Source organism: Monodelphis domestica, chromosome 2, assembly GCF_027887165.1.
Source record: "Monodelphis domestica isolate mMonDom1 chromosome 2, mMonDom1.pri, whole genome shotgun sequence".
NCBI lineage: Eukaryota > Metazoa > Chordata > Mammalia > Didelphimorphia > Didelphidae > Monodelphis > Monodelphis domestica.
Window position 1 is genome coordinate 262,052,393 of NC_077228.1, and position 14,444 is coordinate 262,066,836.

Consider the following 14,444-nt stretch of genomic DNA (forward strand, 5'->3'; position numbering starts at 1 on the left):
GAAAGAACCACCATTATTGGCCATTCTTGTCCATTTGGGGGAAAGACTAATTCTAGGGATTTATGAGAGTAAAGATGGCAGGGATTTTAGAGGCCATATATTCCAACTCTCATTTTGCAGATGAGGATGAAGTTTTAAGGTGTGAGGCTTTGAAAGCCAGTGTGGGGAGAATTAATTCCAGAAAAGATCAAGCCCTGATTTTTTAAGAAAGAATCTGAGTAAGGCTGATTCTATTCCTCACAGAAAGATGTGACTTAGAGGTCATTGAGAATGAAGGCCCACGGGGGCAGTTGGGTGGCTCAGCGGACTGAGAGCCAGGCCTAGAGATGGGAGGTCCTAGCTTCAAATCTGACCTCAGACACTTCTGCTGTTCCACCCCCTCAGCCAGAAACAATGTGCATATTTGTCTACTCTCTACCAGGGTAGTTCATTAAGGGAAGCAAATGGTCAACAAAAATGATTTTGATTAGAGCCTGGCCTCTGGAATCAGGGAGGGAGTTTTCTCTCTGCTTTCACGTCATTATACCCAAGGTGATGTCTTCTTTGTGAATTGACAGGACAGAGGAAGGGGTTTAACCCCTTGGTCCCCCACACCTACCCCTAAGGTTGTCCAAGACCAAGACATAAGGCACTTTGCAAATCTGAAAACTCTACATATGTAGATATTTTCATTCAATGATAGAACTCAAGGTCCCAGAGTGTGAATTTCCCCTCAAACTCCTCCTTTGTATTCTCTAGAATAGAGGTGCTTTTTCTTTTGTAGAGGAAATGACCCTATTGAGAAATAGAGTCACTTGAAGAGAGGGGCATCTAGAGGTGAGGCTAAAAGAGGCCCACATATTGGGAGATACATTTATTTCCTGAAACTCAAGAAGACACAAGTGGGTAATGTGCATAGAAACTATTTGTAGTACATCCTGGCGGCCATTGCCTTCCTCCAAAGACTAAAGTTTAAAAGTTGCAGACCTGCTCTCCAATTTTCTTGCAAGCACTGTTGATCATTAGATTTATTTATTTATATCATTTATTATCCAAATAAAGTTTAAAAAAATCACAAGTGACATTTTTTTTTTTGCTAAGCCAAGCTATCTTAGGGATATCACAGAGATAAATGTTATCTGCCCTAAGTCTTACAAGGCAGACATGAAACTTGAAGTATCTGAGATATAGAGGGATATTGAGACAACAAGGCAAGAAAAGTGTCCATCCACTAGGAATCTGAGGCTCCATAGAGCTTCTTCCTGGGAACGTGAGAGGATGACTTCAAGTGGGGCTACGGTAGCCTATCTGGAAGGTTCACATGACACAGGTACCATAGTGAGATAATGCCAGTGGCTGAGGCTGTCAGTTTTAGAGGCTGGAGAGCCCTGGGCTCACACATGAACTCCTAGAATCAGAGCCACCCAGACAGCCCTTAAAATATTTGAAGATAGACATTATCAACAATTTCAACTTTGTACGATTTCGTCTTTTTCTTCTTCTGGAAACTAGTTCCTTCAACTAATTCTCCTATGGCATATAGTGTCCTCTGGATAAACCAGAGAATCAAGTATTCTTCCCCTCCCAACGTAGTCTTTTCGTCAGTCCTGTCAAGCGAGGCCTCTTATAACCTTAGCATGGTATTCGATTCCCTCGGCCAAAGAGTCCCTTGTTCCCTAAGCATGTGTTAAGGTTCCCAGAAAAGGCAACATAGTATAAATGAAAAAGTACACAGAGAACCTGGGTTTAAATTCTGACTTACTTGTGGCCTATGTGACCCTGGAGAACTAAACCCATACAGTACATAAAATATTAGGCCCTACTTATGATCCGATAATCGAACTGAACTGAAGAGCTGGTAATGTAATCTGGACAACGAAGTTTATTTACTTGTAAGGCTTACCCACGCCTGCATGAGGAGAAATGATTTTGAGTGTGTTCGATAAATCGATTCAGCATGTAACAGGAACACTGAACCACAGGAAAACCCGTCCTCAGTTTGGACTTTGCACTTGTATTGAAAATACTTTTGGCTGGTCTTTCACCCAATTTGCCCTTTAAACTAGCATATCAGGGACTGTTAACAGGTGGTTGAAACTCGCCTATTGTAAGGTAAGCCGACCACTTTCTAAAGAGAAATCAAGCACAGCTCTTTTAAGTGAGAACGTGGGTGGCCCTGAAAAGGGCCTTTGGGAGAGCAGGCGCGAACAAAGCACGCCACAGAGAGGCGTTTTAGCCGCCAAAACCGTACAGAGTGCGGCCCTGGCGTTTGAGAGCGTAGACCACGTCCATGGCGGTGACGGTCTTTCTCTTGGCGTGCTCCGTGTAAGTGACGGCGTCCCGGATCACGTTCTCCAGGAACACTTTCAGGACTCCGCGAGTCTCCTCGTAGATGAGCCCTGAAATACGCTTCACGCCGCCGCGCCGAGCCAAACGGCGGATGGCGGGCTTGGTGATCCCCTGGATGTTATCTCGAAGGACCTTCCGATGCCGCTTGGCGCCACCTTTGCCCAGACCTTTCCCGCCTTTGCCTCTGCCAGACATGACTGAGAAGAACAAGGAAAACGACCTAGCACGAATAGTCGAGTTCCCGCTAGTGAGACAGTTATATAGAGTAAATGCGGACCTCTTTGAGAACCGAAAGGCACGGGGTTGGGGTGGGTGTGGGTGGGACATACAGCAGCGGCTCCGCCTCCCTCAGGGCCTCAGGTCCCTTCTCATAGGACAGGACGGAGCGGAGACACAATCCTGCCCAACAAACGCGCCCCTTTTCCCAATTGATTTTTATTGTACTCGAAAGAAAGGATGGATGTTTCTTTTCACGAAAAGAAGCTTTATTCTTCATTTTTCGTTCTAATATGTTACCAAGGGACGAATGGAAGGAGCGCTGTGGTGGTGATATGATGGTATGTCTTGGAAATTTTCTGTTGCCTATGCGTCATTACTGAAGGTGGCAGTGAATCTCTGAAAGGGTTTTGCACTAATAAAATAAACTCGACTTCTAAGTCCTTTCTTCCCTTGCTTACCTTCCCTCCCGAGTCCGAAGGCCATCTTCCTCTCCCGACTACCTCCACTTTGCTTCTGACCCAATCCACAAGTTGATCGATGTTGATTTTAATCAGATCAGTTCCTCATTAGGGCAATCTTGCTCCATCTTCAAGTTACATATCACAGTGAGTGCAAGTAGTTTTAATCAGCTCTTTGGAATTTAGGGAGAGGATGGGGAGATTTTTTTAGGTCAGGTCGTCTTCAAATGGTTTTTGCCATTTCAAAGTGGGGTCCTTGACCTTCCCCTACCCCAATATTTTTGATAACTGCATTTCCATATAGTTGGTTTCCTTTGTAATATTATTTTACCCTATGTACTTGAAAACATTATTCTGAGGACTGTATAGACTTCTTCAGACTGCCAAAGGGAACAGTGATAGAAAAGTTTAAGGACACCTACATGAAAGACAGGATACAGCCCTTCACCCAACAGCCCACTAAAACAAACTGCAGCAAGAGTCAGGCAACTGATTAAAAATGACTCAAACCAGTCAATTGCTTTGAGCCATTTTTAAACAGTTGACTGACTCTTCTTGACTTCCTTTGGCATTTTCTTTGGAAAGATGTTGGAGTGGTTTGTCATTTCTGCAGCTCAGCTCATTTTTAGAGATGAGGAAAGCGAGATAAACAAGATTAAAGTGACATGGCAAGAATCACACAATTAGTAAGTGTCAGAGGTTGGTTTTGAACCCAGGTGTTCCTGACAATAGGACCTATCTATTGTACCACGGGGCTGCCCACCCTCCAGGAAACCATAATTGTCCAGTACTTAGTAGACAACCACAACCATTCCTCTTCTTCATATTTCACAGGTCAAGTGAAGGCATCAATCCATCCCTCAGCTGGTAAACATTTATCAACTGCCTGCTAAGAGCCAGGCATAGTGCTAAGCTTCGGGGTTACAAAGAAAGACAAAGGATAGCCCTTGCCCACAAGGAGCTTACTCTTTTTCTAACAGGGAACATAATACACAAGGAGGTGAAACCTGGTCTGGGTGGGGGCCCTTGGGTGATGAGGGGTGAATGAAGGGGGTCCCCAGCTCCAGGAAGCACAGAGAAGTAAGTTCACAAGTGTGCAGCCAGGGAGCAAATGAAGAGCTGTCTGGACAGGAGTGCCCTCTAATGGAGGTTCTGAGGGGAGGGCTCACTGTCCTGAAGTACTCAACACCCACCTCTCCGGAAAGCAATTCTGAACTTTATGGAGGGAGAAGCTATCGCTAGGAGAAAGTGAAAAGGTTGACATATGTAGGTTGATCGATAGAGTTCTAGGCATAGAGTCAAGATCTAAGTTCAAACCGCAGCTTCACAGGTTTACCAGGTGTTGTGATCTGGGGCCAGTCACTTGACATCTGTCTGCCCCAGTTTCCTCAAGTGTAGCAGGTTTTTACAAGGATTGAATGAAACAATATGCAGTGCGTGGCACGTAGTAGTTGCCTAATATGTGTTTGTTTCTATCCTTTCTTATATATGCTGGGAAAATCACTTGCCTGTCTGTTTCCTGACATGGAAAAAGGGGACAGTGTTGCAATCCATTCAATAGATCCGCCTCTGGGAACCTGGAAAGGTAATTTTTTCCATCTCTGTGACATGAAGAGGTTGCCTGGACCAGATGACTTCAAGCTGGAAGCTGGGTTAAGGGTGAAAAGTACAGAGGGGAGACAAAGGCAGGATGGGAGAACTCGTGTTAATCTGCTCTGGATGTAGGAACAGAGAGAGATTGACAACATTTTCAAGCAAAACACTTTTCTTTTCAAAGATGCTTGAAGTGCCAGTTTCTTCAGAGAAATCTTTAAAAGAATCCTGATTGGTCCCACACTCGTTCATATATTGTGTCGCAGCATCCTAGCACTGGGCCTGGTGGGGGGTTGGAGGGGGGGGGGGAAAGAGGGGATATTTGGTGGTCCCTCTTTCTCAAAATGGACCAATGGCATCATGGGTGATTGACTTGTGCATGAATTGGGTTTAAGTGAGGCAGAGTTGCACAAATCCATCAGCCTCACTCTGCCTTTGAGAGTCACCCAAGTCCAGTGGCAAGACAAAAGTCAGGATGACTGATGATGGTCTGGGCTAGAGTGGACAACCCAGCAGGCATCCTTCTAGTCTGAGCTAACTATAAGCACCCCACAATTCTTGCTTCTGAAGCCTTTCCGGCCATTGGAACAAATTGCTCTCATCTGCCCTTCCTGCCCGGGGATGTCCCCACAGGCTTGGGGGAACCCTCTTTGTAACTTACCCCTCAAGGTTTCAAGGCCCTCAGCCTGGTTCCTTGAGTCAGCTGAGACAGTTTTGTCTGAGTGTAGCCACTGCACATGCTACACCTGTTTGTACAGGCAAGTAAGAAGAGCTGTGGCAAAAGACCCTAAAGGCCCCTGAGCAGCCCTAACAAGGGCACCCCCAACTGAGGTGCCAGTCCTCCCTGAAGAACAGCCGGTACAGCCTTGTAGTGGTTGCTTAAGAGATGCTTGTTGCATTTTGTGATGGCACAGCTTCCTCTTGCAACCCTTTGACTCTTCCGCCTGCCTTCCTCCGGGCATCCAGTCAGGGTGCCTAGTCCTATGCGAAGGTACATCTCTTCTTTCCCTTCTCTGCCAGGACAACACAACAGCTGAGTAGCCATAGGAATGTGCTAAGGGGTCTCAATGACTCCAGTTATTCCCATCTAAAAAGCAGACCTCATCACAGGAAGGTCTGGCTAATTTTCCCAGGAAAGAGTTGTTTGCTTTGGATTGAGAGCATCATTCCGAAGAATCCTCCCTTCTTTCAGTGCCACTCCATTTGCCAAGAGGCTTCATAGTCTCCTGATATTCAGGGTCCTAAACCATCTGGCTGTGAGATCCCTTTCCAGGCTCCTTTCACAAAACTCCAGTTGGATGTCTGCTAACCTCCCCAGAACCCCCTCCATTTGGATTGCTCTTCCTCTGGGATCCAGGCTTCTCCTTCCCACTAGATTGCAAACCCCTCGAGGGCAAGAGGCTCTAAGGTTAATCTCGGTATCTTGTGTATTCCTCTCCCCCCACCCCAGTGACTGTCTCTACACGGTATCTGGCACTTGCTGAGCTCTGGGGAAAGTTTGGGAATGGAAAAGAAGTGAAATGAAGGGTCGAGCCCCGCCCCCAGCCCCAATCCTGGGTTTTCCTCGCCATTCTGACCTGTCGCATTGCCTGAGCTCGACCTTAGAGGCCCAGGATCGTGGCCCCAAGCCCTCTCGATTTCTGCAGTACGTGTGAGTCCCGGAGAGGTAACCCTCCTTCCAGCGGCCCATTCCCATGGATGCCTATGCAGGGATCACCGGAGAGTCTGTGTTACTTCCCTCACGGAGAAATGAGATTTCGGTGCAAATGTGGCGAGAAACGATTTCGGTTTTGTACTGACGACAAGCCAAGGGTGTGCAGAAGCGTTCCCAGGAGGAAAGTGTCCCGGGAGCAAAGCGGCAATTTTCTAATTTCAAGGAAACACGAGGAGTTGCCACAATCCGACCTGAGTTTTGCGGGTACTTGGGGGAATTGGGAAAGGCTGGGGACCTCGGGTTTGGAATTTCGGGGAGAAAACGCACGGCCCTCGAGCCCCAAGGCTTCTGCCTGGAGTCCTGGGCAGAAAGTGGGGGGCTGCGTGCGGGTTTTTTTTGTATTTTCCCCGTTTTTGCAGGGGCAAGAAACACAACCGCGAAGGAGAGCAGAATGGCTGTAGGTGACTGAGAGAAGGCGGGCTGCACAGGCAGAGCGCACCAATCAGAGCGCGGCTCCCTTCTCTATATATATGCCCGGGCCAGACTGGGCCAAGTGTGGCGACTGTTGTGCGGTCGTGTTTTTGTTTACTTCGTGCCTCCTCCTCCTCCTCCTGCTGTCTTTCTCTCTTTTGGCGGTTTTCGCGGCCTTGAGAGCGTAAAGAGATGTCCGAGACGGCTCCAGCCCCGCCGGCTGCCCCCGCGCCAGCGCCCGCGGAGAAGACGCCGGTGAAGAAGAAGGCTACGAAGAAGGCGGCAGGCGCCGGCGGAGCTCGGCGCAAGGCTGCCGGGCCGCCCATCTCGGAGCTGATCACCAAGGCCGTGGAGGCCTCCAAAGAGCGCAGTGGTGTGTCTCTGGCCGCCCTTAAGAAGGCGCTGGCGGCCGCCGGCTACGACGTGGAGAAGAACAACAGCCGCATCAAGCTGGGGCTCAAGAGCCTGGTGAACAAGGGCACCCTGGTGCAGACGAAGGGGACCGGCGCGTCGGGCTCGTTCAAGCTCAACAAGAAGGCTCCGGCCGCCGAGGGTAAAGCCAAGGCCAAGAAGGCGACGTCGGCCAAGGCCAAGAAGCCGAGCGCCGCAGCCAAAAAGCCCAAGAAAGCGTCTGGGGCGGCGGCCAGCAAGAAGAACGTCAAGAAGACGCCCAAGAAGGTGAAGAAGCCGGCCGCCGTAGGAGCCAAGAAGGCAGCCAAGAGCCCGAAGAAGCCCAAGGCGGCCAAAGCCAAGAAAGTGGCCAAAAGCCCCGCAAAGGCTAAGGTGGCCAAGCCCAAGGCAGCAAAACCGAAAGCGGCCAAGCCCAAGAAGGCGGCGCCCAAGAAGTGAAGGGAGAGCATCCTTCCCCCCCCGAGTCCATCCGGTCTTTTTTCTATGAAAACTCAAAAGGCTCTTTTCAGAGCCACCCCACAATCTCAAAAAAGATGCTGACACAAAACGCTCTCACAAAAAGTTAGTGGGTGTCCCTAAAGTGGGGGGTGGGGGCGCTGGGGCAGCAGCTCTCCCGTGTGTCAACGTTTATATTTTGTTGTCCGAGTGACGCGTACCCTAACTTTGCCACCTACTCACTTCACGCCACGCTGAAGTGCGACTATGGGGGGTATATGGCGGTCGGGACTGGAGCCCCCCAGGAGGGGGGGGAAGTGAGTGAAGCGAAGGAGGCGAGGGCGGGGCCCAGGTTCAGGATTTCTCCCTCCTGGGCTTGCTTCCCCTCTTCCCCCCCTCCCCCGAGGTCACGTGAACTGCACGAGTCCAGAAGAGGGGGAGGGCATAAGAGGAAACGGGGACAGTTTGTTTTTTTTCCAAGTTGGTGAGTGGCTGGAGTTGAAAACCAAGCAAGTGACCGGTTTTCTACTCGCTACGCCACGGTGTTGTTTGTGCTGCTTAGGAGTATGTAGTGTACGTGCAAACACAGCTACTTTTAAGGAATTAGTGGGTGGCTCTGAAAAGAGCCTTTGTTTACTAAGGTTACAAGACTTTACGCCCTCTCTCCGCGGATGCGCCGAGCTAGCTGAATATCCTTGGGCATGATCGTCACGCGCTTGGCGTGGATGGCACACAGATTGGTGTCCTCAAAGAGCCCAACCAGGTAGGCTTCGCTCGCCTCCTGCAGGGCCATCACGGCCGAGCTCTGGAAGCGCAGGTCTGTCTTAAAGTCTTGCGCGATCTCACGGACCAGCCGCTGGAAGGGCAGTTTGCGGATCAGCAGCTCGGTCGACTTCTGGTAACGCCGGATCTCTCGCAGTGCCACCGTGCCAGGGCGGTAACGGTGAGGCTTCTTCACGCCACCGGTGGCCGGCGCGCTCTTACGGGCAGCCTTGGTAGCCAGCTGCTTGCGAGGTGCCTTGCCACCAGTAGATTTACGAGCGGTCTGCTTCGTACGAGCCATGGCGACGTAAGGAGAAGCGAACTTTCCAAGAAGTCCAAAGCGACTGTGAAGACGACCACCCCAGCCGCCTCTATTTATAGAGACCAGAACGTTCTGATTGGAACGTTCAAAAGCCCTGCGTCCGAATGAATTGGTTGGAAAGTCAACCCTTCCCGCCCTTGAAATTCCGAGTGATTTCATTGGACAACGTCACTAGGCCGCTTTTCCTCCACCCCGCCTCCCCACCCGGCTCACACTACTTGCTTCCCTTGCTTTTTCTTCATCTCCTCTGCCGTCCATGTTTTCCCCACACCCTAGCCCTATCCTAACTCCGCATCTGTGCACAGCTTCACACTCTCACGCTTTCATGAATTGTGCTTCTACAATTTAGGGTTTGATTTTTTTTGGCGGGCTCTTAAGACCTTTCAATTTGTTTTCAAAAAAAAAAAAAACCGCGCGCTCCGATCGGATTGGTCGGTTTCATTTGCCTCCGTTTTCTTTTCGGTTCGACTGGCGGGCTCTCCTTTCTCAGAAGATCCTATCGACTATTCCCGCCACCTCTGCGGAACTTGTTCCTATGGCCTACAAGGCTTGAGAGAGTGCTTTCAACTTCAGGGCTTTTCCTAGAAACCCAGTTTTCCGTCACCCCTTTCGGGATCTCTACCTCTCTTCGGAAACCACCACCCTGTCCTACCTCTGTCACCTCTCATCCCATGCCCAGTTTCATTTCTTCACGTACAAACAAACAGACAAAAAAAAACAAAAAAAAAAAAACCAAGGCTCATTTTGGCGTGCTGGTTATCGTATGTCTTTAAGTTTTTGAGGAGGTCCCACCGAGTCTGATGCTGTGTCTGCGATTCTTTCACCTAGGTCTAGCTAAATTCTGGGAGTCTCATCTTCAGGTCTTCTGCTTCGGTACAGAGGACCTGCTGACTTCACGAGTGGACTGGGTTATGCCTACACCCCGGCAAAATGACAGGTACCTCTAGTTCAAGTCAACACGCCTACTTTTTTCGGGTCAACCGAATGTACATGGGACAGACCTTCCCCTCACTTTCCACCCCGAGAAGCGTTTCCTGCAGTGTAGGCTAATACCGAGTCCGGTGGTCGGGGAGGAGAGGAACCCAGGAACCCAGGGGATACAGTTAGCACAAATGCACACGGAGCTCTAATAGCTAGAGAATCCTGTCTGCCTCCACAGAAGCACCTTAAAACGAAGATAGATTTCACGGAACGACCTGCGTGGAGGCCAAAAGCCAGGGATAGGATGAAGCGAAACCGTTGAAAGTTTGGCGGTAGGGGGCCCTAATGGACTGTTCCTCGGCTTCGAGGATACACGGGAGAGGACATCAGCGGGACAACCAAAAGCAGATCGAGGAAATCTGGCCAGACTGCTTGGACTAGGGGTGGTTGGGAGAGGCGGACCCGGGCAAGGCAGAGGGGTCTCCTGGAGTGGGAACGGGAGCCAAGGAAGGAAATTTATTTGGAGAGTGCTAAAAAACAAAGTAGGAACGTGGTGTTTGGTGAACGGCTTTTAGCTTAAGAAGTCCAGGGGAGTTCATAAAGCCTGGGCTGTAGATTTGGGAGTTCCCAGGTTGAGGCAGATCGAGTGTAGCCTAGTGTAGGGGGCGAGGACCCAGGACCAGCCTTTGGAGACACTTTAGATGTCTGAAAGCAGATAAGGTAGCAGGAGGGGTCAGCCCGACAGGAAAGAGAACTCACAGGCAAGCATCGAGGAGGCCAAAGGCCTTTGGATTGGCGTGGCTGTGTATACCTGCCAGAAAACACCATATTCTTTTAGGACTTGTTTGAGCACCCCTTTCCCGACTAAGCTCCTGCCAATTCCTGCCTGAGGTTAGGTGAGATCTGCACGGCAGGAGGCCTCCGCTTTGAATGATTCCGGCTTTTTTTTTTTTCCCTTCAAAGCACAACAAAGGACTTAAAAGACAATGTTGGAATTAGGGAGAATCTTGTGCCCAAAGGTCAACAACATGGCATCAGAAACCAGCCCCAATTTCCCGCAGCAGAACCCCTGAACGGCATGCATGCTACCAACTCTTTTGCTCGAAAGTGTGGGTGGCTCTGAAAAGAGCCTTTTTGGTTTCTGCGTGGTGGACAAGCCGGTCGCCTGCAGAAGACTGGACTGGGTCCGTCAGCAGTGCCACCGGGCTTACTTGCCCTTAGGCTTGTGGTGACTCTCCGTCTTCTTGGGCAGCAGCACGGCCTGGATGTTGGGCAGGACGCCGCCCTGAGCAATGGTCACCTTGCCCAACAGCTTGTTGAGCTCCTCGTCGTTGCGGATGGCCAGCTGCAGATGGCGAGGGATGATGCGGGTCTTCTTGTTGTCGCGGGCTGCGTTGCCCGCCAGCTCCAGGATCTCAGCGGTCAGGTACTCCAGGACAGCAGCCAGGTAAACTGGCGCACCGGCGCCCACGCGCTCCGAGTAGTTGCCCTTGCGGAGCAGGCGGTGCACTCGGCCCACTGGAAACTGCAGGCCAGCACGAGAAGAACGGGACTTGGCCTTAGCCCGGGCTTTGCCTCCCTGCTTTCCACGGCCAGACATGATGAGAGATTCGAGAAGAAGCAACTTTCTCAAGACCGGCGAGAAAGGAACTGAGTTTCTGGGGCAGAAGAGCCACCTATTATCCTGTGAGACAGGAGGCCAAACAGCGCTCTCCGATTGGTTGCCGACGCCAGCCAATTGCGAAGCAGATTTGGAAATCCTCATTTACATACGCCCCACCCACAGGGGGCGGACTTACCTGGTCCTGTCCACTCAGCCAGGGGAGTCGGTCATTCCTCATTTGAATAGGAGTCCTACAAATAGCTTCTCCTGCTCGCTGTCTGCTCCACTCTTCTCTCCTGCTCTTGCTTCTCTTGCAAACTTGAGCGTCTACCATCATGCCCGAACCTGCCAAGTCGGCTCCGGCTCCGAAGAAGGGCTCCAAGAAAGCCGTTACGAAGGCCCAGAAGAAGGACGGCAAGAAGCGCAAGCGCAGCCGCAAGGAGAGCTACTCCATCTACGTGTACAAGGTGCTGAAGCAGGTCCACCCGGACACGGGCATCTCGTCCAAGGCCATGGGCATCATGAACTCCTTCGTCAACGACATCTTCGAGCGCATCGCCGGCGAGGCTTCCCGTCTGGCGCACTACAACAAGCGCTCCACCATCACTTCCAGGGAGATCCAGACGGCCGTGCGCCTGCTGCTCCCCGGGGAGCTGGCCAAGCACGCCGTGTCGGAGGGCACCAAGGCCGTCACCAAGTACACCAGCTCCAAGTAACTTGGAGACGTGGAGTCCCGGGACATCTCGATGTCCCCCAACACACAACGGCTCTTTTCAGAGCCACCCACTTCTCTCACTGAGAAAGAGCTGACGCCGCAAGTTGACTTGCTTTCTTTGGGGCTGCTGCCCCGGGGCGCCTCTTGTCTCTCAACTCGCGCCCGGGCGGGAGAAAAGGGGAAGGGCTTGCGGGCTGCGGGTCGTCCTGAAGCGTCCCAGGACCTGCTTAGCTTTCTTGTCTCTTAGCTGAAGCGATCTCAAACCGGACGGAGGGAGGGCTTTACACCCTAAAGAGAACCCCCCCTCCCCCGACCCCGCTTTTCTGAACACACAGTCGAGTTCCGGGAGCCTGTGCCCCACAGTTGCAACCCCACAACAGAATCATTCATTCCTCTCCTTGGTACAGAGTCCGGGCAGCTCTGAGGCCCTAATCAGCCAGTCCGACAGGTAGCCAGACGTGGCACCTTTCGAACGCGTGCTCCTGTGGCTGCCCAGCCTGGGCGCCAGGCACATCCACCCCGCGTCGTGGACATACTCTCCCTTGCTTTCTTCCATCTCCAAGGGGAGGGAAAGAGGGTCCAGGAGCGAACCCCAATGGCTTTTGACCTATTTCCCCTGAAAAACACATCCGTGAGAGAATAACTTTGAAGTTTATCTGCCGGCTCAGTCGTTAACAGTATCTGCAATGGCCCTTTCTTGTTTCTGGGTTGGGTTTTCATACGGGGCCCGACACCCCTCGTGAAGGTGCCCTAGATAAGGATTCCCCCAATGCCTTCTTAATTTGACTTAATAAGATTTAGTAGGCTCCTAATCACGACCTAATCACATCAACCTGCCTCTATTTCCTGAGCCTCCCCTCCTCCCGCAGACTTACTTTTGTTAAAACTGGATCATCAATGAAACAAATTTTTTCCTATAATTGGCATCTGTCGTTTTACATTTTGGGTTTCAAATTTTCTCCCTTTCTCCATTTCCTACCTAATGTAACAAATTTTGGTGGAGGTGTGCACGTATTCAACTACTCAACTACGGAAAAGGCAAAAATGTGATATCAGTTACAAATAGGATTTTATGGAAAATATATGTCTATATTTTCCTTGTTGGAGAAAAGAATGAAAAATAAAAGTATAAAAAGCATTCTTCAATGTGTGCTCAGAGTTCATCAGTTCCTATTCTGAAAGTCTGTTTAGAATTCCCCAATTAATTGTTCTCCCCTCAACTTCCAATTCTTTGCTACCCTAAAAATAGTTATTATGAATGTTTTTGTTTATATAAGTCTCTTTCCTTTTTCTTAGATTTCTTTAAGATTCAGAACCTAGCATTGCTGGATCAAAGAATATGCATAGTTGTGTGTGTGTATATCTAGTGCTCTTTGGGCATAGTTCCACATTGTTTTCTGGAATGTTTGGACCTGTTCACCACTCCACCAAAATTACATTGTGGTTTTGGGGTGGATTCAGGTGTGTCTGACTTTTCCTGACCTTATTTGGGGTTTTCTTGGCAAAGATATTAGAGTGGTTTGCCATTTCCTTCATCAGCTCATTTTGGGAATGAGGAAATTGAGATTAACAGGGTTAATTGACTTCTCCAGGGTCGCACAGCTGGTAGGTGTCTGAGGTCAGGTTTGAATTTAGGAAAAATAAGTCTTGCAGAGAGCAGAAACTCTGCTCTCTCCACTCTGCCACCTAGTTGCCCTAATAGTGTCTTTACTTCCTTTCTAGCATTTGTCATTTTCTTTTTCTGTCTTGTTAGCTGATATGATAGAGATTAGGTGTGAGTTACTTCAGTTGCTTTAATTTTAATGTTGTTATTAATAGTAACTTAGAGTATTTTTTTCATATGTTTTTCATAGTCTTGAGTTCTTCTGAAAACATCCTGTTTCTTTGACCATTAATTAATTTGGGAATGATTATAGTTTTTATAAACTTGGCTCATTTCCCTACATATTTGAAAAATAAGGCCATTATTAAAGAAATCTAAACTAAAAAAATCTCATCTTCCCATCCCCCAATTTCCTGCTTTCCTTCTAAGTTTAGCTGCATTGGCTTTGTATCCAACAATGCAATCAACCTATTATTTATAGCCTTTGGGGATTTCCAAGGTGTGAATACTCACACTGAAACATTTAACAATGGGCAAGAAAGAAGTCAGGGGCAGTGCGGCAGGCCATGGATAGTGTCAGGCTGAAGTCAAGAGGACCTGAGTTCAAATGTAATCTCGTGCTTTCTAACCATGTGACCCTAGGCAAGTCACTTAACCCCGTTTGCCTCCGTTTTCTCATCTGTAAAATGAATTGGAGAAAGAAATGGCAAACTATTTCTATGTCTTTGCCAAGAAAACCCCAAATGGGTTTTCAGTCAGATACAACTGAAAAAAAAATGGCTGTGCAACAATAGAAGAGCAGATGGCCCTTTTCTTTAGCATCTCCCATAATCCCAAAAGATTAAAATAGTCACCAATCGAGTAGATAAGAAATGATATGCACCTTAAAACACTGTTGGCTGAATTTTCAATTTTCCTAACTCTTCCAGAAAGTAATATGGAACTATAT

At 49.4% G+C, this 14,444-nt stretch overlaps 4 protein-coding genes across 4 annotated transcripts; 2 read left to right on the forward strand and 2 right to left on the reverse strand.

The window, feature by feature from the left end:
• Positions 1–2,141: 2,141 nt before the first annotated feature.
• Positions 2,142–8,743, reverse strand: LOC100018908 (uncharacterized). Its single transcript, XM_056817793.1, has 2 exons — positions 8,304–8,743; positions 2,142–2,548 (listed from the first exon to the last, which is right to left on the reverse strand). Exons 1-2 carry the CDS (start codon positions 8,630–8,632, stop codon positions 2,212–2,214), a joined length of 666 nt encoding a protein of 221 aa, XP_056673771.1. The 5' UTR covers positions 8,633–8,743; the 3' UTR covers positions 2,142–2,211.
• LOC100018839 (histone H1.4-like) lies at positions 6,812–7,707 on the forward strand. Its single transcript, XM_001367574.4, has one exon. The coding sequence runs from the start codon at positions 6,916–6,918 to the stop codon at positions 7,570–7,572; it is 657 nt and encodes a 218-aa protein (XP_001367611.1). The 5' UTR covers positions 6,812–6,915; the 3' UTR covers positions 7,573–7,707.
• Positions 8,744–10,680: 1,937 nt separating the features above from the next.
• Positions 10,681–11,174, reverse strand: LOC100018942 (histone H2A type 1-F-like). The gene has a single exon (XM_001367699.4). The coding sequence runs from the start codon at positions 11,172–11,174 to the stop codon at positions 10,782–10,784; it is 393 nt and encodes a 130-aa protein (XP_001367736.3). The 3' UTR covers positions 10,681–10,781.
• Positions 11,175–11,298: 124 nt separating this feature from the next.
• LOC100018877 (histone H2B type 2-E) lies at positions 11,299–13,030 on the forward strand. The gene has a single exon (XM_007483340.3). The coding sequence runs from the start codon at positions 11,513–11,515 to the stop codon at positions 11,891–11,893; it is 381 nt and encodes a 126-aa protein (XP_007483402.1). The 5' UTR covers positions 11,299–11,512; the 3' UTR covers positions 11,894–13,030.
• The last annotated feature ends 1,414 nt before the right edge of the window (positions 13,031–14,444 follow it).